The sequence below is a fragment of the Erpetoichthys calabaricus genome, chromosome 13 (assembly GCF_900747795.2).
Source record: "Erpetoichthys calabaricus chromosome 13, fErpCal1.3, whole genome shotgun sequence".
NCBI lineage: Eukaryota > Metazoa > Chordata > Cladistia > Polypteriformes > Polypteridae > Erpetoichthys > Erpetoichthys calabaricus.
The window spans coordinates 92,437,062-92,463,042 of NC_041406.2; the positions used below are offsets into that span (position 1 = coordinate 92,437,062).

The following is a 25,981-nucleotide window of genomic DNA, read 5'->3' on the forward strand; positions in this document are numbered from 1 at the left end:
CCAAGGCCGCAATACTAACCAGAAATCAGAGTGAAAACGGTAAAATCAGAAGCCAGAATTCTGAGGAAGAATTCCATAGTGTTTTTAATCCCAATCATGGATACAGAACAAGAGAGGGGTGTGCTGTTCTTACAAACGATGCAGAAAAACGTATAAAAAATTAATTGCAATTATCAATCATAACAGAGCTCCCGTTACATTATCATAATGACTGCTTTATAATTTCTAACCCAACATTCCATGGCATCTGTGAACAGTGTGGCGGTAACAAGAATCACGACATAGAACCACCCAAACGCAAAACAAACTAAGGTTGCGGAACTGTAAATGAATTAATCATTATATTTTGGAAGTATTATAATGCAAGAAAACCATACAGAAAAGTTCTAGAGAAAAGGCAACCCATATTCACACATACATTACTGTTTCAAAAAAATATATTTCAAGAGTAAAAGATCTCAAAGTGAACAAATCATAAGATATTGGGCATAACACAACCACGTCAATGAATTCAGAGGCCGTGACCTCCGGGGGCAATGGCTCTGACAAATGGGAATGTGTTCTAACAATGGGAGTCACAAGAAAACCAAGATGGAGTCAGACTAAAACACAACAAAATCTGTTAACAATGGAAAAACACCTTCCGGCAAGAAATCGACGTCAGAATTGAATTCTGCAACACCAATAACCTATAAATACATTTCAAAAGAAAGAGCAAAATCGATACAGAAAACCGTATTAAAGTTAATTACGATTATCAATCATAACAGTGGTGGCATTACATTATCATAATGACTGCTTTATTTTCTGACCCAACATTCCAATAGCGTCTGGGCACAGTGTAGCAGCAACAGGAATCGCGACATAGAGGCACCCAAACGCAAAACAAAATAAGGTTGCGGAACTGTGAATGAATTAATCATTATATTTTTGAAGCTTTATAATGCAAGAAAACCATATCGAAAGTGCCAGAGAAAAAATCAATCCATATTCCCACATACATTACCGTTCCAAAAAAAATTATTCAAGAGTAAAAGATCTCAAAGTGAACAAATCATAGCACATTGGGCATAACACAATCACGTCAATGAATTCAGATGGCCCTGATAAATGGGAATGTGTCCTAACAATGGGACTCGCATGAAAACAAAGATGGAGTCAGAATAACACACAACAAAATCTGTTAATAATGGAAAAACACCTTCTGGCAAGAAATCAACGTCAGAATTGAATTCTGCAATGCTAAAAACCTATAAATGCATTGAAGAAGAAAGAGCAAAATCGATGCAGAAAAACGTATAAAACGTTAATTGCGATTATCAGTCATAACAGAGGTGCCGTTATATTATCATAATGACTGCTTTATTTTCATTCTGTGGATATTTTAGGATTTTTACGTACGTGAAAATTATGCAGCTCTTGCTTGACTTACTGTATTAAGTGCACGGCCATTTACTTCATTTGTGCAACGGTATATTAAGATACAGACAGATCTGCGGTACCCACAATGTACTTTTATACCAAACTAACCCACCTGAACTAAATTATATTTTTAGGTTTTGAGGCTCTCCATAAAATTTGACAGTGCGTCTTTAAATGACTGGAGCATAAAAACCCCAAGTTCATTACTCGTCTCCTGAATGTCGGGGTCGTAGCTTCCAAAGAGTGGTGTGGAGGCCAATATGTCTTCCCGGTTGGCTTCATATAAAATCTTCATCAGCTCCTCTCTCATTCTTTCATATTGGTCTTTGTCATAACTGCCTAAACTGGCATCATCCAACGGGTAAGTAACATCATCTGAGTAGCAGTCTCTTGGAACTGGAAACTCCACATATTTCAGGTGCGGAAAGTCAACAAATGCTTTAAAGAGGCATTTCAGGGCACGAAAAGAGAAAGGATTACCTAAAAACCTAAATTCAGTAAGCTTCCGGCACGGCACCAGAGCTACAATCATCAGATTGATATGTTCCTCCCCAATATTGCACTCCTCCAGAGTAAGACTCTTTAAAGTATGCGAGGCGCGACTCAGGAGTTTAAAGAACATTGCCGGGTAGAGGTCAGCTACATCATGGCCGCTGAGGTCCAGCCTCTCCAGATGCTCTGCGTGAACGCTGTTTGCCAGGTAGACCATGTCAGTGTGACTCAGGGAGCAATTCGCAACCTCAAGTACTTGCAGTGGCGTGTCGAGTGGGCTGGAAGAAAACACAGAGAAGTATTAAAAAAATGTCAGACCTTTAGGTGCCGCATGTACCAAATGGAAGAGGCTTGAATAAAATCATTCTCTGAGAACTCCTTCTCGTATTGAAACTCAGGATTAAACAAAGTAAGAAAATGTACAAATATATGTGTGACATTCACATATTTTGCGCATAATATTCTATATATTTCTAACACCTGCCAAATTAATATGCAAAATGATGAGCAGCTATCTTTTTATGACCACATTTCTCGTTCATGCAGGTTTCACGCTGTACAACAGCTACAAGATCAGACCTTATCTGACAAGAGTATGGAGCACAACTTCTGGTCCGGGCTTTGGTCTTGTCACATCGGGACTACTGCAACTCACTTCTGGCAGGACTACCCGCATGTGCTATCAATCCATCACAGATGGTCCAGAATGCAGCGGCCCATCTTGTATTTAACCAGCTGAGATGGGCACACATCACTCCTCTCTTCAGGTCGCTACATTGGCTCCTTATAGCAGCACTCATTAAGCCCAAATCCCTGATGCTTGCCTAAAGAGTAGTCAATGAGTCAGTACCTGAGTATATGGAGACACTGGTGAGGTGGTCTTCTTCTTCTCGCCCACTCATTTTTGCCAGGGAACAGAGTCTGGTGATGCCACCCCTTCATGGTACCAAGTCTCAATCCAGACTCTTTTCCTGTGTATTTCCTAATTGGTGGAATGGGCTGCCCACCTCCACCCATACTGCTGACTCCCTCAATGTACAGTTAGGTCCATAAATATTTGGACAGAGACAACTTTTTCTAATTTTGGTTCTGTACATTACCACAATGAATTTTAAATGAAACAACTCAGATGCAGTTGAAGTGCAGACTTTCAGCTTTAATTCAGTGGGGTGAACAAAACGATTGCATCAAAATGTGAGGCAACTAAAGCATTTTGTTAACACAATCCCTTCATTTCAGGGGCTCAAAAGTAATTGGACAATTGACTCAAAGGCTATTTCATGGGCAGGTGTGGGCAAGTCTGTCGTTAAGTCATTATCAGTTAAGTAGATAAAAGGCCTGGAGTTGATTTGAGGTGTGGCACTTGCATGTGGAAGATTTTGCTGTGAACAGACAACATGCGGCCAAAGGAGCTCTCCATGCAGGCGAAAGAAGCCATCCTTAAGCTGCGAAAACAGAAAAAACCCATCTGAGAAATTGCTACAATATTATGAGTGGCAAAATCTACAGTTTGGTACATCCTGAGAAAGAAAGCAAGCACTGGTGAACTCAGCAATGCAAAAAGACCTGGACGTCCACGGAAGACAACAGTGGTGGATGATCGCAGAATCATTTCCATGGTGAAGAGAAACCCCTTCACAACAGCCAACCAAGTGAACAACGCTCTCCAGGGGGTAGACGTATCGATATCCAAGTCTACCATAAAGAGAAGACTGCATGAAAGTAAATACAGAGGGTGCACTGCAAGGTGCAAGCCACTCATAAGCCTCAAGAATAAAAAGGCTAGATTGGACTTTGCTAAAGAACATTGTCACGGATGACTGGGATCATTACCTGGCTGGGATGCCTGGAGGGACCGGAAAGGGACACTAACAGCTTCCGGGGCACAAGGGGGCAGCCGCCCTGGATTAAAAGAGGACCACGGGGAAAGGGACAAAGAGGCTTTGACCCATTGGGAACTGTGGCCACCGCCAGGGGCGCTTTAAGCCTCTGGAGACCCGGATATTGTTACTTCCGCCACACTCAGCAAGATGGCGGAGGAACCTGCCAGGGACACCCGGAGTGCTTCCGGTTCAAAGGGCAGCACTTCCGCCACACCAGGAAGTGCTGCTGGATGGACTTCATCAGCCACCTGGAGCACATCCGGGCAGGGATAAAAGGCGCCGCCTCCTTACAGTCAGTGAGCCAGAGTCGGGAGTGGGAGAAGGACAAAGCTCCCTGGAGGAGGATAGAGGTGGCAAAGGACTGAGATATTGGGGTGATTATTGCTGTGTGCATTGTGTGTAGTGTTGGAATTGTTTATTAATGGAAAATAAACGTGTGTGTTTTATAAAGAAGTGGTTTCCGACTGGTGGTGTCCGGGCAACTATCACAACATCTAAAAAAGCCAGCACAGTTCTGGAAAAACATTCTTTGGACAGATGAAACCAAGATCAACCTCTACCAGAATGATGGCAAGAAAAAAGTATGGAGAAGGCGTGGAACAGCTCATTATCCAAAGCATCCCCACATCATCTGTAAATGTTTTATTAACATTTTCCATACCTTCCAACTTTTTAGAAGTGGGTTAGTATTATGCAGATGAATCAAATAACTCCAAAAATTAAGCAGCAGCTAAAGATAAGTTTAAGGCATTAGAAACAATGACATTACGTTACCTTAGCAGCTTCCTTATTTGTCCCGAGAGTGGAGAGAAAGGGATGCTCAGTTCCCTCAGACAGGTTAGCTGGCTCAGCATTTCTCCAATTTTTGCTAACATCTCAATGTCTTCTGGAGCGTATCTCCGCACATCAAATGTTCTGGCAGGAAGGGTCAGGGCCCTCAAATTAGGAAAAGAAACGCGGCTTAGCAGCACCTCCAGATAGGGCATTTCCATTCGGATGTTGTGAACAATTGACAGCTTTTGCAGGGATGCCGGTTCAGCAAGTTTAATGATATAAAAGAGGTTTTTGAGAGGCAGGCTGTCAGCCCTGAATTCTACACATCGGATCTTCAGTGGACAGTGGCATCTCAGTAGCAAGGCCTGGACTGCCGCCTCATAGTTGCGGCTGGTCACAAACACATCCATCCGGATGTCAATGGATACTCCAAACACGGATAGAGAGACGTCTTGTGATTCCATCGCCAAAAGCAGTTCATAAACAGATGCTGGTGACCTTCTCAGTGCGTGCCCATTTCCCCAGGGATCTCCTGCAGCGGCAGAGCTGGAACTGAACATCTCTAATGCCTGTGAGATCCACCAGCTTTAGGTGCTTGGTATAGGTTACAGGCTGGCAAAGGACATGATCCCTGAGACCATCCAAAAGTGCCCCCAAAGCGGCTGAACAGGTCCTATCGGTCAAATCGTCATCGCAGTCTGCTGTACGGCCCAACAGATCTTTGAGGCTGAGCTCTGCCAGAGGCCAGTGCTGGACGACATCATGAAGAACCTGCGACTGCTCGTGTAGGTAAGACGCTTTAAAGAGAAGCGGAAACAGGTTGTGAGACAGCCAGCAAAGGCTCTGCTGCGCCTTCTCGGTGTCCCGTACAAAACTCTCAGCAGCAAGAAATTTTAAAGTCTTCATTGGTCACAAACAGAGCAGAGCCCAGGGAAGCAGCTCTGCGTCTTGTCCAAAGTGAAGCAGCTCTGGTTATTTTGAGAAACAGCTGTCTGGCGACTTGCAGGGGAGGCTGAGGGGTCACGTGGGAAAGTCTAATTTTGGATCTGTGATCTTTGTCTAAAGTCATGGCTTCTGTTACACTTCAAAATGTCCCTAAAAGATTCATTGAGGTTTGTGCTGCAAAAATCTACAGTAGATAGATAGATAGATAGATAGATAGATAGATAGATAGATAGATAGATAGATAGATAGATAGATAGATAGATAGATAGATAGATACTTTATTAATCCCAAGGGGAAATTCACATACTCCAGCAGCAGCATACTGATACAAAAAACAATATTAAATTAAAGAGTGATAACAATGCAGGTATACAGACAGACAATAACTTTGTATAATGTTAACGTTTACCCCCCCCAGGTGGAACTGAAGAATGAGCCCGTCAGCACTCTGCCACAGATGTCAAACTGTCCAGCTCCATGCCTACAATAGAGCCTGCCTTCCTCACCAGTTTGTCCAGGCTTGAGGCGTCCCTCTTCTTTATGCTGCCTCCCCAGCACACCACCGCGTGGAAGAGGGCGCTCGCCACAACCGTCTGATAGAACATCTGCAGCAGATGTTGAAGGACTCCAGCCTTCTAAAGAAGTATAGTCGGCTCTGTCCTTTCTTACACAGAGCATCAGTATTGGCAGTCCAGTCAGACTATTATTATTATTATTATTATCAGTAAGACTATTGTTTAGATTTTTATTTTATTTTTCTTAATTTCTTGTTTTTTACTTTCTCGAATACAAAGTATAGGGAAAGTATTGTAATCCTCCAAAAATTCGATGTCGAGATTATGATGATAAACACCTTCCGGCAAGAAATTGACGTCAGTATTGAATTCTGCAACACCAAAAACCTATAAATGCATTGAAAAAGAAAGAGCAAAATCGATGCAGAAAAACATATAAAAAGTTAAATGTGATTATCAATCATAACAGAGGTGCCGTTACATTATCATAATGACTGCTTTATTTTCATTCTGTGGTTAGTTTTGGATTTTTACGTGGTGAAAAGTATGCAGCTCTTGCTTTACTTACTGAATTAAGTGCACGGCCATTTGCTTCATTTGTGCAATAGTATATTAAGATACAGACAGATCTGCGGTACCCACAATGTACTTTTATACCAAACTAACCCACCTGGACTAAATTATATTTTTAGGTTTTGAGGCTCTCTATAAAACTTGACAGTGTGTCTTTAAATGACTGGATCATAAAAACCCCACGTTCATTACTCGTTTCCTGAATGTCGGGGTTGTAGCTTCCAAAGAGTGGCGTGGAGGCCAATATGTCTTCCCGGTTGGCTTCATATAAACTCTTCATCAGCTCCTCTCTCATTCTTTCATATTGGTCTTTGTCATAACTGCTTAAACTGGCATCATCCAGCGGGTAAGTAACATCATCTGAGTAGCAGTCTCTGGGAACTGGAAACTCCACATATTTCAGGTGCGGAAAGTCCAGAAATGCTTTAAAGAAGAATTTCAGGGCATGAAAAGAGAAAGGATTACCTAAAAACCTAAATTCAGTAAGCTTCCAGCATGGCACCAGAGCTACAATCATCAGATTGATATGTTCCTCCCCAATATTGCACTCCTTCAGATTTAAAGTGTGCGAGGCGCGACTCAGGAGTTTGAAGAACATTGCCAGGTAGAGGTCAGCTACATCATGGCCATGGAGGTCCAGCCTCTCCAGATGATCTGAGAAAGTCATGGCTTCTGTTACAGTTCAAAATGATTATTAGGGCGAGCAGATTTGAAAGTTCACTATTTATTATGATAAATCATTTGTTCCTATCAATGGCTCAAAAACTGGACACAGTGTGAACCTTTTAATTTGTAGTTATAGAACTTTCAACTGAATAACAGAATGTCCATAGCAAAAAGGCACTGGAGGTTTCCCTGTCCAGGAGAGCTACAAACTCAAGGCAATCGCTGCTTACTTTGCAAGACGCCATTTTAAGGAGCACTTATTGATATCGGGGTGGCTCTGAGGCTAGGGATCTGCAACAGCAATCGGAAAGTTGCCGGTTCAGATCCCATAAATGCCAAAAGTGACTCTACTCCATTGGGCCCCTGAGCAAGGCCCTTAACCTGCAATTGCTCAGTCCTGGGTATGACGTTAATCTGCATCTAGACCTGCAAGCAGGTCCTCCAACTAACAGGGAAGACTTGGGGGTTGGTGGCAGGATTGGCATTACAGCAACCTTAAAAACCCCCATGCTATTCCACTCCATTCAAATTCATGTGGTGCTGAGGTGTCACCTGTTGCAGGACGCACAGTCACAACCATGAGCATGCGCTTCTCCGATGATGCACCAATCAAAGCACAGTACTCATTAAAACCCAAACTCTCTGCTTTGACGCTTGAAAATGGCAGTTTCCATTTCGAGGTGTATTTCATGTTGTGTGTTCAGCCAATCTGATAAACGACGAATAAAATAAAAGCTGTTATTGCCAAAACAAGTCATGTGATCTGCTGCTACTGCTTTTACAAATCACAATAGGCCCAGTCGTTACAGTACAAAATGCATCTGTTTAGTATTACAATATTATACATGTAGAAAATAACATTGGATAAAACATGACATGTTTAGCATTGAATCTATACACATCATAACCTTTTTCGACACAGACATTTTCGTTTTTTATTACGGCTTTCTACACTTTTTTGTCAGTAAACATGGCCAAGCCATTTCAGGCAGCTAGTGGATTAGTATTACACGACACAGTACACAAAAGTTCTGCACACATTGAACGTGAAACAGTGCTTAACAAATTTTTGTACAACATTTCAAAAGCCATAAAGTCCATTAAGAAGTCAAGAGTGAACGATTGAAATTCATAAATGAGCGTCTTCATCACTTCATTCATAAAGTCTGCCGAAATGGCGATGCTGTGGTGCTTTTATTGTTCACACGGTGCACTTTCTTTAACTTGCAAAAGCTGTTCTTAAAAAAAAAATCATACCAAATGTTCCACAGACGTCTTGTTTGCATACAATGAGATTTATTACTTTTACTTTAATAGAATTATATAATTATTTTAAATTAAAATGTACATTTTTCTTTCTAAGGGGAAGGGTTTGGGCCTTAAACAGTGCAATGTATATTCCTCATGTTTTCCAGTTCCAAGTCTTTACCATGGATGCACATGTAGGGTCACACATGGCCCTCTCATTTGGCCGTGTTTTCATTTCTTCTTCCATCGATGGAAAAAATAAAAATAAAAAACAACGATCCTGTAGACAACTTGGTGGTTCACGAGTGAGCAGGTGTCTTCAGATCTTCTTCACAACTACAAAAGAAAGGGAATGCAGAAGACAATGAGCAGACAAATCATAACATACAACGGACCAAGTGAGTCAATCTGAGAATGGAGTCTTAGCAGTTGTTTCAAATTCTCCGACCCAGCATGTTAAAATGTAATACGTGGGATTTTTCACATGTTTATTTTTTGCTTTGCACACTCAGCCACCTTAACATGTTGTCTATGGGGGAGGAATGAAAATTTCGATCACCAGTTTTCAACGGATCTCGACGTTTCAGGGTCCCCTGACACCGAGAACATAGATATCTCAAGGATGGGTGTGTGTCTGTCTGTGTGTCACAGTTTCTTGAGGATGGTGTAGAGCTAAAACATCTGGATTGAAAAATGTCAAACTTGAAACTTAAGCCTGTTATGAGATGACAGTGCGCTGAATAGTTTTTGAGCGAAATCGCACAGGAGAAAGAGGCACTCTAGAAGATCCCTCAAATACTGTCATTCTGCAATTAATTATGAATTCTTCTTGTCAAATGCTATTGTAATGACCTATTTTATGATAAGAAAGATCAACATTAGAGTGGTAAATGATTACTGAAATGTTATAGAATAGTTTGTGTAACTTGGTTCCTAGGCCTCAAAGCTTACTGACGATCGCGTCCGAATTTTTCCAATCCCATTTGCATAACACGGCTCCTCTACCTCAAAACCCAAAGTGTCAGCACGGGTTCTCTTCATTGTTCTTCATAAAGGGACTGTGGAAGACCATGAAAGGAACAGTGCCATTGGGTGACCCTGGAGGCTTGCATTAATATTTTTCATAACTTGGACATATATATAGTGCCTTGTGAGAGACGGCTGGCACCCAATGAAATGGAACGATGGGGGAAGGCAGCAACATGTGGACACTGCCTCCCCCAAAATGCTAGATGGCAGCTCCCCTGGAGTACTAGGAAGTCATGAGTACAGAAGCCCCAAAGTACTTCCAGGCTGATTAAAGAATTGGGATTCTCCATCTGGCAAGTCACGTGGGAAGAAGAACAGAATCACTTCTGGGTCAAGGACTATATAAAGGACTGCAGGAGACCCAGCAAGCGAGCCGGAGTCGGGAGGAGTGTGATAGAGCTTGCTGGGAGGTGAGGAGGAGAGAAGAATTGTGTAGTGTGATTATTGATTTATTTGTGTTTATTGTGGCTGTGGTGCTTTGGGCACGATTATTAAGAAGAAAATGATTAAAATATCTTCTTGGTGCTTTTAACCCATGTCCAGTGTATCTGTCCATTGGGATTAAAGGGGTGACAGTGACCCCTAGCGTCTTACAGCCTTTGAAAAGTATTCACCCCCTTGGAAGATTGCACATTTTATTATTACACACCACACAGGATTTAATTTGGATGTTTGACACTGGTCAACCAAAAAAGACTCTTTAATGTCAAGGGGAAAACAGATCTGTACAAAGAGGTCTAAGTTAATTACAAATATAAAACCAACACGACCAATCAGCATCAAAAGGAGGGGCGATGGGTGTCGACAGTTTGGCTAAGAGGCGGTCCACTTCTAAACATTTCTGTATTCTGGTGGTGAGCACAAGTTAATCAGTACAGACCGTGGAGTGGTTCATTCAGGGGTGTCCAACTCTGGACATGGAGGGCCGCATTGCCTTCAGGATTTCATTCTAACCATCTTCTTCATTAGAGCTAATTAACCTCTCTTGCCTAAAGTTTAATTGACTTGACTCAGATCCCTGAATTGTTCCTTAATTAGCAGCCAAACAAAAATGACACGTAAAACGAGATGCCATATGACCAGCTAACCTGTGTCCACCATACAATATTTGAAAATAAAGAAAGGATGAAGGTCTCAGTAAGGCTGATCGGCTCAGGTCACCAAAATATCTTCATGTTGTTCTTAGAAAAAAACGAAAATCAACAGTTTTGGAAATGTCTGCTGTGGCAGAATGAGAGCAGGAACAAGCCATGGAAATAAATAGTGGGCTTAATTAACAACAAGAATCATCTCCTAATTAAGAAACTGTTTAGGAGTTTGAAGTCTCGACTTATCTTGTCATCTGTTGACTCATTTCACATCATATTTCTGTTTGGCTGCCATTTAATGAAGATAAGAATCAAGTCAGAGGACTGAATCCTTAAAAACAGGGTTGATATGTTTTTAATTGTGACACGATAAAACTGTGCCAAAACGAAATGTCTCTACTTGCATACGTATTGCATTGCAATGTAGCCAACACATTGGATTGCATTTAATTTTGGCACAGATAATCTTCCATACTGGGCTGCTTGCTCTGTATTATAGTTAGTAAAATTCCAGTCTCTATACTGGGGCTCCATTTCTAGCAGTAGGCTCCCTGCTAGTCTGCTGTTGTATTTTGCTTAATTCTTTGAGCCCATCATCTGCATGACAGAAAATCCTTTGGTGTGCTCGGCCATGTGGTGTCAATGCTGCACATTCTATCATTCAGAACTATAGAGTGTAAGTGCCATCCCAGATGGGATGGAGACTGAGTTCTTGTCCCACTAGCAGGCCATAATGAAAAGTCTGCAAAAGTGGAACCACAATCCAGCCAGTGCGTCCAGTAATCTCCATCCCAGCTGGCATCGAAGTATAATGAAAGGACTGGGTGACCAGGAGCAGTTCAAACCCCAATACAGAAGGTGGCATTGTTCTTCAAGGCTGATCACCAACCAGGACTCCAGCAGGGCTGCATGGGAGTTGGAGTATGGAAGTGTAGCCTTGTCGGGGTCTTTGGGTGCCGACAGAGGGCGCTGCAGGGGGGGGGAGGACAACAATGGCTTGCACGTGACCTGGAAGTGCTCCTGAAATGAAGCATAGTGACACCTGAAGCATTTCTGGATGTTACTTGAAAAGGAGCTCACTGACTCACATCTGGAAGTCAGAGTCGGGAGGCAGTGGGCAACACTCAACTGGAGTAGTGTAAGGAGAGGAAGACATTTATTAACGTAATATTGTGGTGTTTCTGGCTGTGAGCACTGTGAAAGGAGGTGTGCGGAAATAAAATCCATTATTTTAAACCCAGAGTTGTGCTGGGTGGTATTGTGTCTGAGGTTTGGGGCTCAGTGGCGTCCCATTGTGGTTACTTATATTGCACCTTCTGTTTCCACAATAAACAAAAGCAGTGTTTGATGGTATTTATCCAATAAATAATTTCAAAGTGGAACCTTTCACAAATATTTGTCAGATTAGGTGATCTGAACATTTTGAACACATCTGGTTTCCATACATTCTCATGTAGTAAATGAAATTGCCCTTTTCAGGAGGTGCACTGTAGTTCTCTTGTCACCGCTTCAGATTTTTACAGCATCCCTTATTTTTATATTTTTTTGGATTGTTAGCCATCCCAGTGAGTCCTGCTCATGATCCTTGTTGTGGTAAAATTCTGATGACATTTGTAAGTGCCTTCTGAAATCTCAAAAGTCATCAGCCTAGCAAATCAAAATATGTGACCTGTTATTGTAAATTATAAAATGACTTCCTGTTGTACCTGAAATTGCCCCATTATTGAAAATGGGATGAATTAAGGTGAAGGTTAAAGGAGAGGTTTTGAAGACAGTGGTGAGACCAGCAATGGAGTACGGAGCTGAGACATGAGCAGTAAAGGGAGTGTAGGAGAAGATGTAGCAGAAATGAGAAGGTGGAGATGGAACTGTGGAGCTACAAGAAAGGACAGAATAGGAAATGAGACAATGAGAAGTACAACAAGAGTGGGAGAGAAATCTAAGAATTTACAAGAAAGGAGGCTGAAGTGGTGTGGACATGTGATGAAGAGAAACAATGAAGATGTGGGCAAAAGAGTGATGAAAGGGGAGAGAAAGTGAAGGAGGCCAAAGTGGAGGTGAATGGACAAAGTAAAGGAAGATGTGAGGGAAAAGGGGCTTGACTGGCGAGGAGGTGCAGGACTGAGCTGTAAGGAGAAGGCTGATCAGGCACATCAACCATACATAGAAGTGTGAAAAGATGACAAAAAAGAAGAACAACATTTATTTCTATAGCACATTTTTATACAAATGATGTCGCTCAAAGTGCTTTACAAGATGAAGAAAGAAAAAAGAAAAACATAAAAATAAAATTAGGCAGTAATAATCAACATAGAATAAAGTAAGGTAAGAAGAAGAACAGGTAGAAGATGAGGATTGAAAATGGGGTGATTCATTCAGCACAATTTACAAGTCAAATTACAAAAATGTAAAACAACAAAATAACAAAAATGTACCGACTTCAAAAACAACACACAAACAGTAGTTGGGTTATTAGTAACCGCACCTCCATTAGGGGTTTCTTTAATTCATTCAGCTTAAGCAAATCCTTGAATTCCTTTCGATACGTTTTTTATTGCAATACATGCAATGGATGTACAGGGGATTCTGAAAGTACTTGTACCCCCTTCAATATCTTCTACACTTTACTATGTTGTGGATTTAATTTTACATGGATACATTTTGCCATTTTTGCCCATCAATATACACTCAACAACCCATAATGTGTTGAGAAATGTATGGAAATTTATTAAAAATCAAAAACTGATATCTCCTGTTCATAGATGTTTTCAGACAGATTTTCTGTGGCACTGCATGTTGTGCTCAGGGGCCTCCTCTTTGCTTTAATCCACCTTGAGATGTGTTGAGAACTTGATTGGCCCCCATCTGTCGCAAAATGAATTGACTGGACCTCGTTTGGAAAGGCACATGTGTACCTGTGTATAGAAGGTCCTACAATTCACACTGCACGTCAGGACAAAAACCAAACCATGATGTCCAAAGAATTCTCTGTAGACCTCTGCAATCAAACTGCGGTAAGAAACAGATCAGGACAAGGGGATTAAACTATTTCCAAAGCTTTGAGGGTTCCCAGGAGCACAGTGGCATCAAAAAAGATGATGTTATTTTGGAGGAATTACATGGATAGGACAGGCGAGCTTTGTTGGGCCAAATGGCCTGTTCTCATCTAAATCATTCAAATGCTCTAATTGTGAAATGCAAAAATTTTGCAACCACTCTTGCAAACTCTTTCTGGACTCTTTCTGGAGTTAGTCCAGCCAGACTAAGTAACCAGGCAAGAAGGCCCTTGGTCATAAAAGTACCAAAGAATCCCAATGCTGAGGCAAGATGGCCCTTGGTCATGAAGATGCCAAAGAATCCCAATGGTCACTCTAACAGAGCTTCAGAAGTTCTCTGTGGAGATGGAAGAACCTGTTGGAGTAGCACTCCATCAATCAGGGCTTTATGGAAGAGGTGGCTAAACAGCAGCATATGACAGTCCACTTGGACTCTGAGACCATGAGGAAAAAGATTTTCTGGTCTGATGATACAAAAACTGGACTCTATGTGTAGAACTTTACGCCATATACAACGTAGTATGTCTAGCAAAGTTCAGCAATGCCCATTGCCTGCCTAATACCATCCATATGGTGACTCATCATGCTTTGGGGACAGGGACACTGATCAGAATTACAGGAAGAATAATGGCAGCAAAATACAGACAGGATCATGAAGAAAACCTGCTATAGAGTGCAAACAACCTTAGACTGGGGTGATGGTCCTCCTTGCAGCGTGACAATGACCTGAAGCATACAGTTAAGACAACGCTGACTGCCATTTTAGTATCCCAGCTAAAGCCCAAATGTAAACCCCATAGAATATGTGAGGAGAGACCCTAAGATGGAAGTTTACAGATGCTTTCCATCCAACCTAACAGAACTTGAGTGAATCTTCTAAGAAGAATGTTACCAGTTTCCCAGATTTAGAAATGTAAAGCTTGTAGAGACTTACCCATGTAGACTCCGAGTTGTAATTGCTGCCAAAGGAGCTCCTCGAAAAGCACTGCATTGAGTGTCTGACTACTTTACTTATATGAATAAGGGATTTCAGTTTTTGATTTTTAATACATTTGCAAACCTTTCTGAAAACATGAGTTCACTTTGTCCTGATGGGTTATTGACTGTAGGATGATGGGCAACGATGGCAAATCTATCCATTGAAAATTAAATCTACAACACAATGAAGTGTGCAGAAAGTGAAGGACCAGGATACCTGCTGAATCCGCTGTACGTTGCTCATGCTACTGAGTACACAAGTCGTAAAAAGCAGCAAACCGGCACAGTTAATAGCATTAACCGCTGTACCCTCTTAACGTGATATTCTCATGCAGACAAAACAGTTAAGCGTGAGGCAGTGTGTATTAGTTATTAGTCTTACAGCAGAAACAAAAATGGATTAATGAAATTCCCTTCTTATTAGTATTTGTGAGGCTCATTGTTTTTGCAGAGAAAGATTGAGCTTACAAAACTAATTACTTACTGAGCTAAAAACTTTTCAGTCAGACCATTGTTGAGAGGCTTATTGTTATATGATTGGTCTTGCTCTGGTAAGAAAAAGAAGTGAAATATGGAAATAAATCAAGTCAATTGCACATTAACCCACAAGAAGAGAGCCACTTGATCAAGTAAGGTGTAACTGTTTTAACTCCAGGACTCCTAGAACTGCTTTTATACTGTAGTTGTGATGGATCAACATCCGTCTCAAATTGATTAGTGGTAGGCTTTTGGGTTGTGTGTCATACGTATTTCCCCAAATTGGTAACAATTGTTAGTTAAATTACATTATTTTCCTGTTTCCTTAAATAGAATAATGGCATCTGTCACATACAGGGCTGTGAAAAAGTATTCACCCCTTCTTGATCTCCTTAATTTTTACTTACTCATAACACTTAATTGTTTCAGATCTCACAACAAATTTAGTATATTGTCAGTCATCGACTATGACATAAGCGCTTTATGACTGTCCAACTTAACAACAGCTACCACGTCTCATGTCTGGCAGTGTGAGTGTTGCTAAACTTGCTATAACAGTTTTCGCCATGTCAGCTCTCTTTGGAGTTGCCATATGCCGTGACTCATTCATCTCTATCTTATGACCTGTAGTGGTTTCGACACATTCAGTTACGTTTGTCTTACAATTAGCATTTTTTTCTAAAGCCCTTTAATTGTATCAATTTCAATATCCAAAAGAAGGTCAGACACACTGCTGTTTTAATTTTTTGTTCTCTCCTTTCCTTTTTTTATTGAACAATCCCCACAATGCCTTTTTGGTTACTTTTTAGCCAAAAAACACAAACATACAATCTGGATACACTACAACCGCTAAACCTGTCAACCAAGAAGAAAGTGCCTTTGTCTACTGCTGGACCTGCCAAGAAGGAAAAGAAAGGCCATTGATCTCGACACACAAATGAAGGTGATCAAGCAGTATGAGGGAGGAAAGAAAGCGAACGAGATCGCATGTGACACGTGAAGTTATTCCATTCTACAGTGTCGATGATTTTTAGGACAAGGAAAGGATTCGTGAAGCCGATAAATGTTCAGCATTCATATGAACAACAGTAATAACAGAATAATGTACCGTATACCACTCCGTCTTATGTTCGGTCAGTCTGAACCAAACGTGGTAGTAAGTCAACGACTGGCTTTTGTAAACTCGATACACAGTAAAAAAAGAAGATTCAAAAGGCTATAATACAAAAGGCAACCTGAATAAGCAGAATACACAGTAAAAAATCGGGAGTGCTCTCCTCTCGACTTTCTCGAATACTCAGATATGGGGATGGATTTTGAGGAGTAAACCGCAAAACTATGATTATATTTTTATATTATGTATATTAAGGAACCATCAACAACAAATCAAATCAAATTAATAATATATTGAACAATTATTATAAAAGTAAAGATGAATAAATCTGATTCTGCAGCTGCATGAATAAAAAAGCACCACATCCAGATAGTGGAAATAGCTCAAAAGTTGATAGAAATCTACATTTTGTACGTAATATTTGTATACAAAATTTGGTTGACCTAACTGAAAGCGTACTCAAGTTATCGTGTTTACACAGACAGACAGACATAATTCTAAGAATGGTATTTTTGGACTCAGGGAGGTCTTAAATGTCGAGATTGATTAAAATCTCAAAAATTGAATTTTTGAATGATTACAATACTTTCCTTACGAGCAAGTAAATCAGACTTAGGGAGGTCTAAAACGTTGAGATTTATCAAAACCTCGAGGTTGAATTTTTGGATAATTACAATACTTTCCCTATGAGAAAGTAAATCTGTCTCAGGGATGTCTAAAACATCGAGATTCATCCAAATCTCGAGATTGAATTTTTGGACGATTACAATACTTTCCCTACACTTCGTATACGAGAAAAAAAAAAAAGGCTCAAAACATTTTGAGTTTGCTATTCCCAAGAGGCATGACTCACAAAAGTGAAATCTCGTATCTACAATCAAGAATTGTTGATTTACATAAAGCTGGAAAGGCTTACAAAGTAATTTCAATGAGTTTAGATATCCATCAGTCCACAGTGAGATAAACTGTGTGTAAGTGGAGATGATTTACTACTGTGGTGACACTCCCTAGAAATGGACACCAGCTAACAACGCAGAAGCCTCAATGAGGTGAAGAAAGAACCCTAGAGTAACAGCCAAAGGAACCATTGGAACAGCTGAACATGACTGTTCATGATTCTACCGTACACAAACCATTGAACAGGCATGGTGTCTCCGGGTGGAGGTCACTGCTCTTCAAAAAACAAATTATCACTCCGTGCATCAAGTTTGCCAAAGATCATCTTGACACTCCACAATGCCATCTGTTTTGTGTGTTGTATTTACATCTTTTTTGTACCCATTCAACGCCTGACCTACCTGGAGGCGGGTCTCTCTCTTAATCGCCCTTCCCAAGATTTCTTCCACTGACATAGTGGAATAGATTTTGGTTCCCAAAAGACCCATCCACATGAAGGTTCCAGAAAGAACCTTAATTTATTTAACTCCATAGCAAGCTCCATACAGTAAATATCTGTGAAACCCCAATGGCTCCTGATTTTCAAAGGACTCTCTCTGCATACATTGGAACCTCGGGTCACGAACGTCTCGGAACACGTACAAATCGGGTTACGACCAAAAAAGTTCGCCAAACTTTTGCATCTGTTCATGACCGCACACTCGGTATACGAACAAGCCAGTTTCCCTTCCGGTTTATACGCACCGATGATTTCTGCACGTGTTCAGTCTCTCCCTGTGCATTCCCTGTGCAGCAAACAAGAGAGAGGTCTGGCCACGTAAGGCTGAGAAGGCAGTTAAAGAATGCACCGGGCTTATTTTTAAAGAGACTGATTCGAGTATTGTTTTAACCTCGTTGTATTTAATGAAGACTTTTTTCTATTGGATTTTAACCTCCACTTCACTTCTGTTTACAGCGATCGGTTTGTAGCGTGCATTGTTGCAATGTTACTTTTCTTGGTTGTTTATTAAATTACGGGTTTTTCAAATGTTCATGTTTTTCCCTGTGCTTAAAACTCATTAAAAAAAAGTGTTTTTAGCGAGCGGTTCGTAGCGCTATAGCGCAAACTCTTGCAATGTTAGTTTTCTCTGTTCAAGGTTTTCTCAGTGTTATTCAATGTTTTTACATTTAGTTTACTATTACGCTGTGCATTCTATGGTAAAATTAACTATTGTTGTGCTTAAAAATCTTTAAAAAAAATATATTTACATACATTTTGTACGGTCTGGAACGGATTAATTGCATTTAAATACAATCCTATGGGGGAAATTACTTCGGGTCACGACCAAATCGGGTAACAACCAGAATTTTGGAACGAATTACAATCGTGACCCGAGGTTCCACTGTACGTCCAATAGCACAGACTACGTCCAGGTTTTCTTAATCTGTTACTGTCCTGCTCTAATGTACTATGCATTAAAGATTTCATTTTTTCTCTACATATTAGGAAGTTTTTCAAAGCACAAAGAACCAACTTCATATGCAAAGAACACGTCCAATATGAAATGACACCTCAAGGGACCACACAACACAATAAAGAACCAGAAAGTATCATTGAAGATCTAGGATTAAGAGTGTAGGTTTAGAATAAGAAAACATAATCATCATATTATAATAATTCTAAACTTTTATCCTAATAAAAGGTACTGTCATTTATCATTTTAAAATAAATAATTGTGTTTCTGCTTAGGTAGTTATGACTCAATCAATGATGTCCTCACATTTAATTGTCCTGATGAACTATTAATATTATGAATATATGTACTCCTCATATGTAATGAGTAATTGTTAATCCAAAATGATGTTAGTAAAGTATTATTTTTCATGTAACTATGATGAATTTGTTTGATGACTTGGAACATAGATGAAAGGACTTTAATTTAAATGATGAACATACAATCTTATAAATACTAAGAAAAGAAACACTTCTGCATAGTTTTTGTATGTCAGGCCAACAAATTCCACACGCTGCTATTAAATTGGAGGTGAAGATAAAAATAATAACCCTTTACTAATAAAATATTAAATGCAATACTAATTCAATAAACATTACAGTCAATACTGATCTTAAGCAGTAATTCACAGCTTCCTGAGCTCATGTACTGAGACCGAATTAAAAATGTTGCAGTCAGCGCCGCCATTCCTTCTTGCCATGTTCATCTGACAATGAGGAACACTTCTAAACTTTTGGATTTGCTGCAAAGTGTAGAGGAAGGGAGTCACAATTAGAATTTAACCTCCTTAGCGTTACATTTTTTCCCAAAAAACGTAAAAAGCGTTGCATTTTTTGGCTCAAAGAATGACATTTTTATTAAATCTCATCTTTCTACTGGTAAATTGTACAAAACACTAAAAGTACAAGGTCAGAATTGTAAAACGCATAATAGTGATACAAATAATAATAAAATTGATGCCCATACTGTATATACTGTACTGTCAAAATGTGTCTTTCTCTGTGGTATATCTTTGAACGGGAAAATTACTTCGGTGTACGGTCATTTACCTGACACTGTTCAGATTCTTTCGATTACGTCATCAACAAGGATGGATCTTGGTTGTCAATGTTCACTTTTATTCCTGGCTGCCCCACAAAATCTAAACGAGGTGGTGCTGGTTTATTTGATGTAGGGTCAACAGAAACCCAAACACGACTGAGTGACTGAAGACGACAGAGTCACTTAATGATCACTCAAGATGAGAGGTTCCTTAACATCACTGCTCGTATCACCGTCAACAGCATACAACACCTGGGCTGCCGAAAAATGTTTTTTTATGAGGCTAGGAGAAGACGCATCTACAGCATTTCCCACTTGAGCCTGATGCTTATGTAAGACACGTCTATACCGTTGCCCGAATAATGCTTGAGACTAACGCTGTTAGCACTTTTACAGCCCAGGTAATCCTCTGGTCTAACGCTTATGCGAGACACGCCTGTGCAGTTGCCCGAGTGACACTCAGGGCTAACGCTAAGGAGGTCAAAGGTCAATAATAACAGTAAACGAGAGGTAACCCCTACTTCCTCCATTATGCCGCTTATTGTTAAGCCCTAAATGCTATAAATAAAGTAACATTTTGTTGATTAAAAACTCAAACTTGTGTAGAATGTATTTTGGAATGAAGGGATGGAAAGGAATTTTTACATGAAACAGAACAAACATGTAAATTGTCTGCCTTTAGTTTCAACAAAACTCAAAAAAGGGAGAAACCAACTTACCGCCGTGATGTACTGGTTGCTGGGCTGTTTCAGGTCAGCGCCTTTCTTGTAGAGCTGTGGTGAGGTGGATTGGGAAGGTGACGACGAAGCGAAGAATGAGCCGTCCTCGTCCGTGAAAGACTCAATCGGAAGCTGAGAGTGGCAGCTGTGAGATACGCTGCTGAACCCGCTCATGCTCTCGGCAGACGTGCCCTGTGACGAGGTCTCGGAGCTCTCTGTAACTGAGCAAAATAAACAAGAACAGTGAGCAGCAGAGAGCGGGGTGTGACAGTCCAGGTCAGCTCCACACTCCTTGGTAGCTTCCAGGAACCTCCTGAACCTGGAAACCGTCGATAGGCCTAAACCGAGATGAGCCGGACAAAGGAGGACACACAGTCAGCAAGGGGTTTGGTGCAAAAGTGCCAAGTGCTTTTATTACAGTGTTTAAAAGTGCAATGAATCAATCATCAATAACTAAATAATCCATAAAATCCAAGTGCCACATGGAGGTTACAATGTCCAAATAAATAATTCCATAAAAATGAGGTTAAAATCAAGTGCATACATCCTGTTGTAAAAGCTCAGAGCCTCTGTGCTTCTCTCTAAAACTGACATCTCCTCGACTTACCCTTTGTGGATTACTCAGCACGAGGAGACGTCCACCAGCAGGCACCAATAACCCTTTAATTCAGTCAGGGCCCCTGTTGCCAGTCCTTCTGCATTCGCACGGCGTCGTGCTGAGCTTTGCTCCTTTCTCCCTTTACGCCACAGTCTGTTGGGCTTCTACGGGAAGAGCACTTGGCCAATCCTGCTCCAAAACGCTCAGTAGGAGCGACCCCTCTCAGGGCCGTCTTAACGTATGGGCACAATGGGCACTGGCCAGGGGGCCCCAGGAGCATAGGGGCCCACGATGTTTCTGATGCCTATGCATGTTTCTGTTTTGCTATCAAAACAGGGGCCCCAGTGCACTACTTTGCTCAGGGGGCTGTAAAACCTGTAAGACGGCCCTGATCCCCTCTGACCCCTTCCTGAGCGCCTGGCCCTACACTCCTCATCCAGGGCTCACCTTCCCATCCTCCTGCTTCCCCTCTAATATTGCACTGTTTCTGCGCTGTTTCTGGCCTTCTCTCCTTTCCTTTCCTTTAACCTCCATGGCGTACTTTTCTTTCTTTATTTTTTTGTTTCGTTCACCCTCTCTGGCATGCAGGTTCCCCATACACTGCCAGTTGGGTGCAGGTCCTGTCTTCTACTTACTCCGAGGTGTGAATGAGGCACCTGACTGATCCCGTTCACTTTTACATGTGAATCAGCCAAGCACCCCAATTAACCTTGGAGTGCCGCCAGCACACACACACACCCGCACTCGTTCGCCACGGGACTCGATTATTTATTTAAAAATCACACTTCACCATGGACCTCTTATCACAGGGGGTATATCAAATGTAAGTCTAAAGCTGAACCAAGGAGAACAGACAAGCTCCTGTTAAAGTTCATAAACTGGTTTCGCTAGTGTCGTTCCAGACTGTTCATTAATACAGATTGGGCTTATCTGGCCCTGCCTACTGCAGTGAGTTTGAGCAAAAAATTTATTAAAGAACGCTCCCCATCTGAGTGATCAGGGGTCAGATTTATAAAACTTGTGTACAGACAAAAAAAGGCCTGAAATGTGCGTCACGTAACTTTCTATACATTAGTTGGGAGAATTTGTGCATATTTATGGCAACTCTGAGTCTTCCATATGCGACATTTAGGAGGAAGTTGGCAATGGCAACACTCTTGATCAAGTAGGAACATGCAGACAAACCTGCTAAATCATGACTCACAAGCATAATAATTCATATCTCTTATTATAACGTGTATTGACATGACAATCATATTAAAGTTCCAAAGTGATGAATATGATGTACAAACTCCAGTTTGTTTTAGGCAAATGCTGTGTATCGGCATTGACACAATTTATTTACTTGGGTTTTCCGCAGTTTATGTAGGCTAACTGTTGTCACTTCTCAAAACTGGAAACCATTGCAGTCACTTATTGTCAAAACATGTATGAGGCGTGATTCACTCTCAACTCAGAGAGAGCTCTAAATCTCATGCCCTACAGCTCGTTCGTAGCCTAATGGTTTGACATAACTTGGTTTGTTTTCTGCTGCTAGAAGAGTAAACAAATGGTCACACAGAAAGGGAACAAACTTTTAGGGACCTGCAGGATTTTTGTGCTGATGATGGTGACTGTCTTATGAGCTGTATCATACACGCGCGCCTGGGAGGCAGCTAAAGGACTCAAATGAAGGTAATTATACGCCAGACCTGGGGATGGCAGAGTGCACTGATCCTTTCTCTTTTTCATTGGCAGACCGACCACGGGAAGTTACGCCTGGATTCAATGATGTCACTTCCATTTTCGGACCTGATGACATAACTTCTGGTTCCGGTACCCCCGAGGACGTCACTTCCAGTTTTAGGCACAGAGGACATCACTTCCGGTTCCTGCCCCGATGACATCACTTCCCCTGCTTGACTTTAAAACTGCCATGTTTGCCTGTCTGTTGGTTCGTTTTTTTGGACTGAGATCTGTTAAGACCAGTTTAATATGAACCAAAACTTCATCTTTGGCAGCCATACTTCAAGTTTACGGGCGGCTGCCCCCAAACTTTTTCCTGTGTTGTTTGAATCCTTTCACAGCTGATTTAGACTTTCAAGAGTCATTCTTGCTTCCGGCATTTGAAATCACATACTGTACTACCTTTTCATAGTCAGGTCTTAACAAAGACTGGGTTTTTGTCAATAAGAACCTATGAGAAGGAACTGGCAGACAAGTCAGGAATATCTTAACCGTGCTTCAGGTCCATCATGCCATAAACCAACTGACAAGGTGCTGCATTCAGTTTCCGTATTGTGTGGATGTACAGGCCAAAATGAAAAGGCAGCTTGCAGCAACGTCCGGTTTTCCTAACGTTAATGGGGTAACTGACAGCAGTCGTATTGCAATAAGGGCACTTAGTGAGAATGAAGCTGCTTTTGTTAACCACAAGGAGGGACTTTCCATTAATGCACAAGTCATCTGTGATGCCAAGGTGAGGCCAACAAATGTTGTGGCTCGATGGCCTGGGTCAACCAGTGATTCAATTATTCTGAGGCTAGTAGCACAACTTGTTGATGGTGCAGTAGGATGGCTGGTTTGTGGGTAAGGCTAATGGCTGAATCAGTTGTGACTCAGTGGCCTGGGTCAACCCATGATTTAATTATTCCGAGGCTAAGTAATTATTAAGTTTTCATCTTGATTTGTAAAATATCAAGGGGTATTCTGTTATTTCTTATTGGTAAAGGGCATGGTTATGTGAGCATGTGTAATATAAATAAGGGAGTGTGAAGTGTAGAGCAAACAGTGTGTATGGAATGAGCAAAAGAAGGACACGTGTGTGAGAAAGATAATAGCATTTGTGATTGGTTCAGTTTCATTAAATAAAGTTTTCCTGTTGTTCATCACCCTGTGGGATTGGTTGTATTTAGACGAATACAGAAGATAAGAATATACAACAGTAATGTTGGAAGATGACTTTCTAATGGCGCTATATGATGGCTGTCTTGTTGGTAAAGTAGCTGGCTGAAACTCTCAGCATTTCATATGGCCTGTACTGTTCATTGTAACGGTAATCATATCATTACATGTGTCAGGGGATAGTATGGACCCGCCTTACGCCTTGTCCCCAACCCCCTGAGCACTGAGGAAAGCAACTACAATGCATTTGTGGAGCCTGCCATAGACCTCCTCAAATACAGGTGGCGCTGTCTCGATGGTGGGAAGCTGTTTTACCAGCCAATGAAGGTCTGCACCATTGTGACAGAATATAAACAAAAGTTGATTAGCATGGTCCATGTATGATTGTTTGAGGGCAGTAAGTATGTGGGGTTCGAGGCGCACGAATGGATATTTAACGATGATTCTGATTTGTAAAGGTTCAACTAAGTGTAAATGTGCATATTTTATAAATTTTTTGGGCATAAGCATTATTGTGCTTTTTGGTCTACGCATACTTTCACGCTAAAGTATGTAAAGTAAAGTTCACGCTTTCACAGTAAGCATGTGGGGTTCGATGCACATGATCGGACATTTAAAAATGATTGTGATTTGTAAAGGTTCAAATGAGTATAAATGTGCATATTTTATAAATTTTTTGGGCGTAAGCATTATTGTGCTTTTTGGTCTACGCATACTTTCACGCTAAAGTATGTAAAGTATGTAAAGTAAAGTTCACGCTTTCACTGTAAGCATGTGGGGTTCAAGGCACACGATCGGACATTTAAAGATGATTGTGATTTGTAAAGGTTCAACTAAGTATAAATGTGCATATGTTATACTTTTCTGTGGCGTAAGCATTATTGTGCTTTTAGGTCTACGCATACTTTCACACTTGAATCCATGCAAAGTTTTATAAATGAGACCCCAGTATTGTTTGAGAGATGCTACCACAATACAACGCTTTCAAGAAAAATCTATTTTGTGTCTCCCTTTTCCAATACTTGCTGTGCTCTACCTGCACAGACTGATTCTGTTTTACAAGAAATGGCCACTCGCTTGAAAGTAAGATCCTTTCCTACATCTGTAATTTCAAATGCTGGTGATGTTACACAAGCCACTCCAGATCAACTCTGCTCTACAGTATAGTGGAGTATTAATTCACATTAAAAACGAATGCTCACTCACTCATGGAAGGCTGGCTTCCCGTCTCCTGTTCCAGCTCATCCTCCTCAATGCACGTCCCGATGTCGTAAGACCAGTGTGGGTAACTTGTGCAGTTCGAGGCGGCGTACGAGGGCGTGTGATACAAATGTAAATTTAAAGATCCCAGAATGGAAGAAGAAGACTGGCTGCTGGAAGACGAGGTGCTGCTGTTGGAGATGGTCGAATGCGGCCTTTTGAATGGAGTGGAGTGGTCAAAGGAAGACACGGCGATGGAAGCTCTTGATCTGGATTCTGAAAGAAAAAAAAAGGTTGGTGGGTGGGGCATGGAATGGGGAGAAAAAAAATAACAAAATATTACATGCAGTAAGTCATGTGACTTCTGACTCTTCAAACGGGAATGCCATCTTAAAGAACTGATTAACGTTACAGATTCCAGTTAGGAATAACTTATAACATGATGGCGTTTGAGGGGCATCCAAGTTAAACACTCAAAATTTAGATTAACCCTATAGTTCTACACAACATTCTTCAACTCACTTTTTTTTCTTTGACTAATAATATAAAAAATCGGGAGTGGTCTTCCCTCAACTTTCTCGTATACTCAGATATGGGGATGGATATTTGAGGAGTAAACCACATGACAATGATTCTATTTTTACATTATGTACATTAAAGAACCATCAACAACAAATCAAATCAAATTAATAATATATTGAACAATTATAATAAAGGTAAAGTTGAATAAATCAAACTCTCTGGCTGCATGAATAAAAAAGTACATTTCCGGTTAGCGGAAATAGCTCAAAAGTTGATAGATATCTACGTTTTGTACCTAATACTTGTATCCAAAATTTGGTTGTCCCAACTGAAAGCGTACTCAAGTTATCGTGTTTACATACTCACAC

General features: G+C 40.9%; 2 protein-coding genes across 3 annotated transcripts in view; both read right to left on the bottom strand.

The window, feature by feature from the left end:
* Window positions 1–1,530: 1,530 nt before the first annotated feature.
* Window positions 1,531–5,521, bottom strand: lrrc14b (leucine rich repeat containing 14B). The gene is given in 3 exon segments (XM_028817257.2): window positions 1,531–2,192; window positions 4,572–5,053; window positions 5,055–5,521. Coding segments are annotated over 3 exon segments (1,545 nt in total). The 5' UTR covers window positions 5,478–5,521; the 3' UTR covers window positions 1,531–1,552.
* A 2,552-nt stretch (window positions 5,522–8,073) lies between these two features.
* Window positions 8,074–25,981, bottom strand: part of LOC114663495 (pleckstrin homology domain-containing family G member 4B-like) — a 173,558-nt gene continuing 155,650 nt past the window's right edge. Inside the window, exons 21-24 of one of the 2 annotated variants that reach the window (XM_028817258.2) lie at window positions 25,098–25,367; window positions 20,411–20,631; window positions 15,154–15,217; window positions 8,074–8,854 (exon numbers count right to left, since the gene is read on the bottom strand). In XM_028817258.2, the coding sequence (XP_028673091.2) occupies window positions 15,173–15,217; window positions 20,411–20,631; window positions 25,098–25,367 (536 nt within the window). In that variant the 3' untranslated portion in view covers window positions 8,074–8,854; window positions 15,154–15,172. The remainder of the gene's footprint in view (window positions 8,855–15,153; window positions 15,218–20,410; window positions 20,632–25,097; window positions 25,368–25,981) is intronic. The other variant, XM_051935729.1, reaches the window with a different exon arrangement.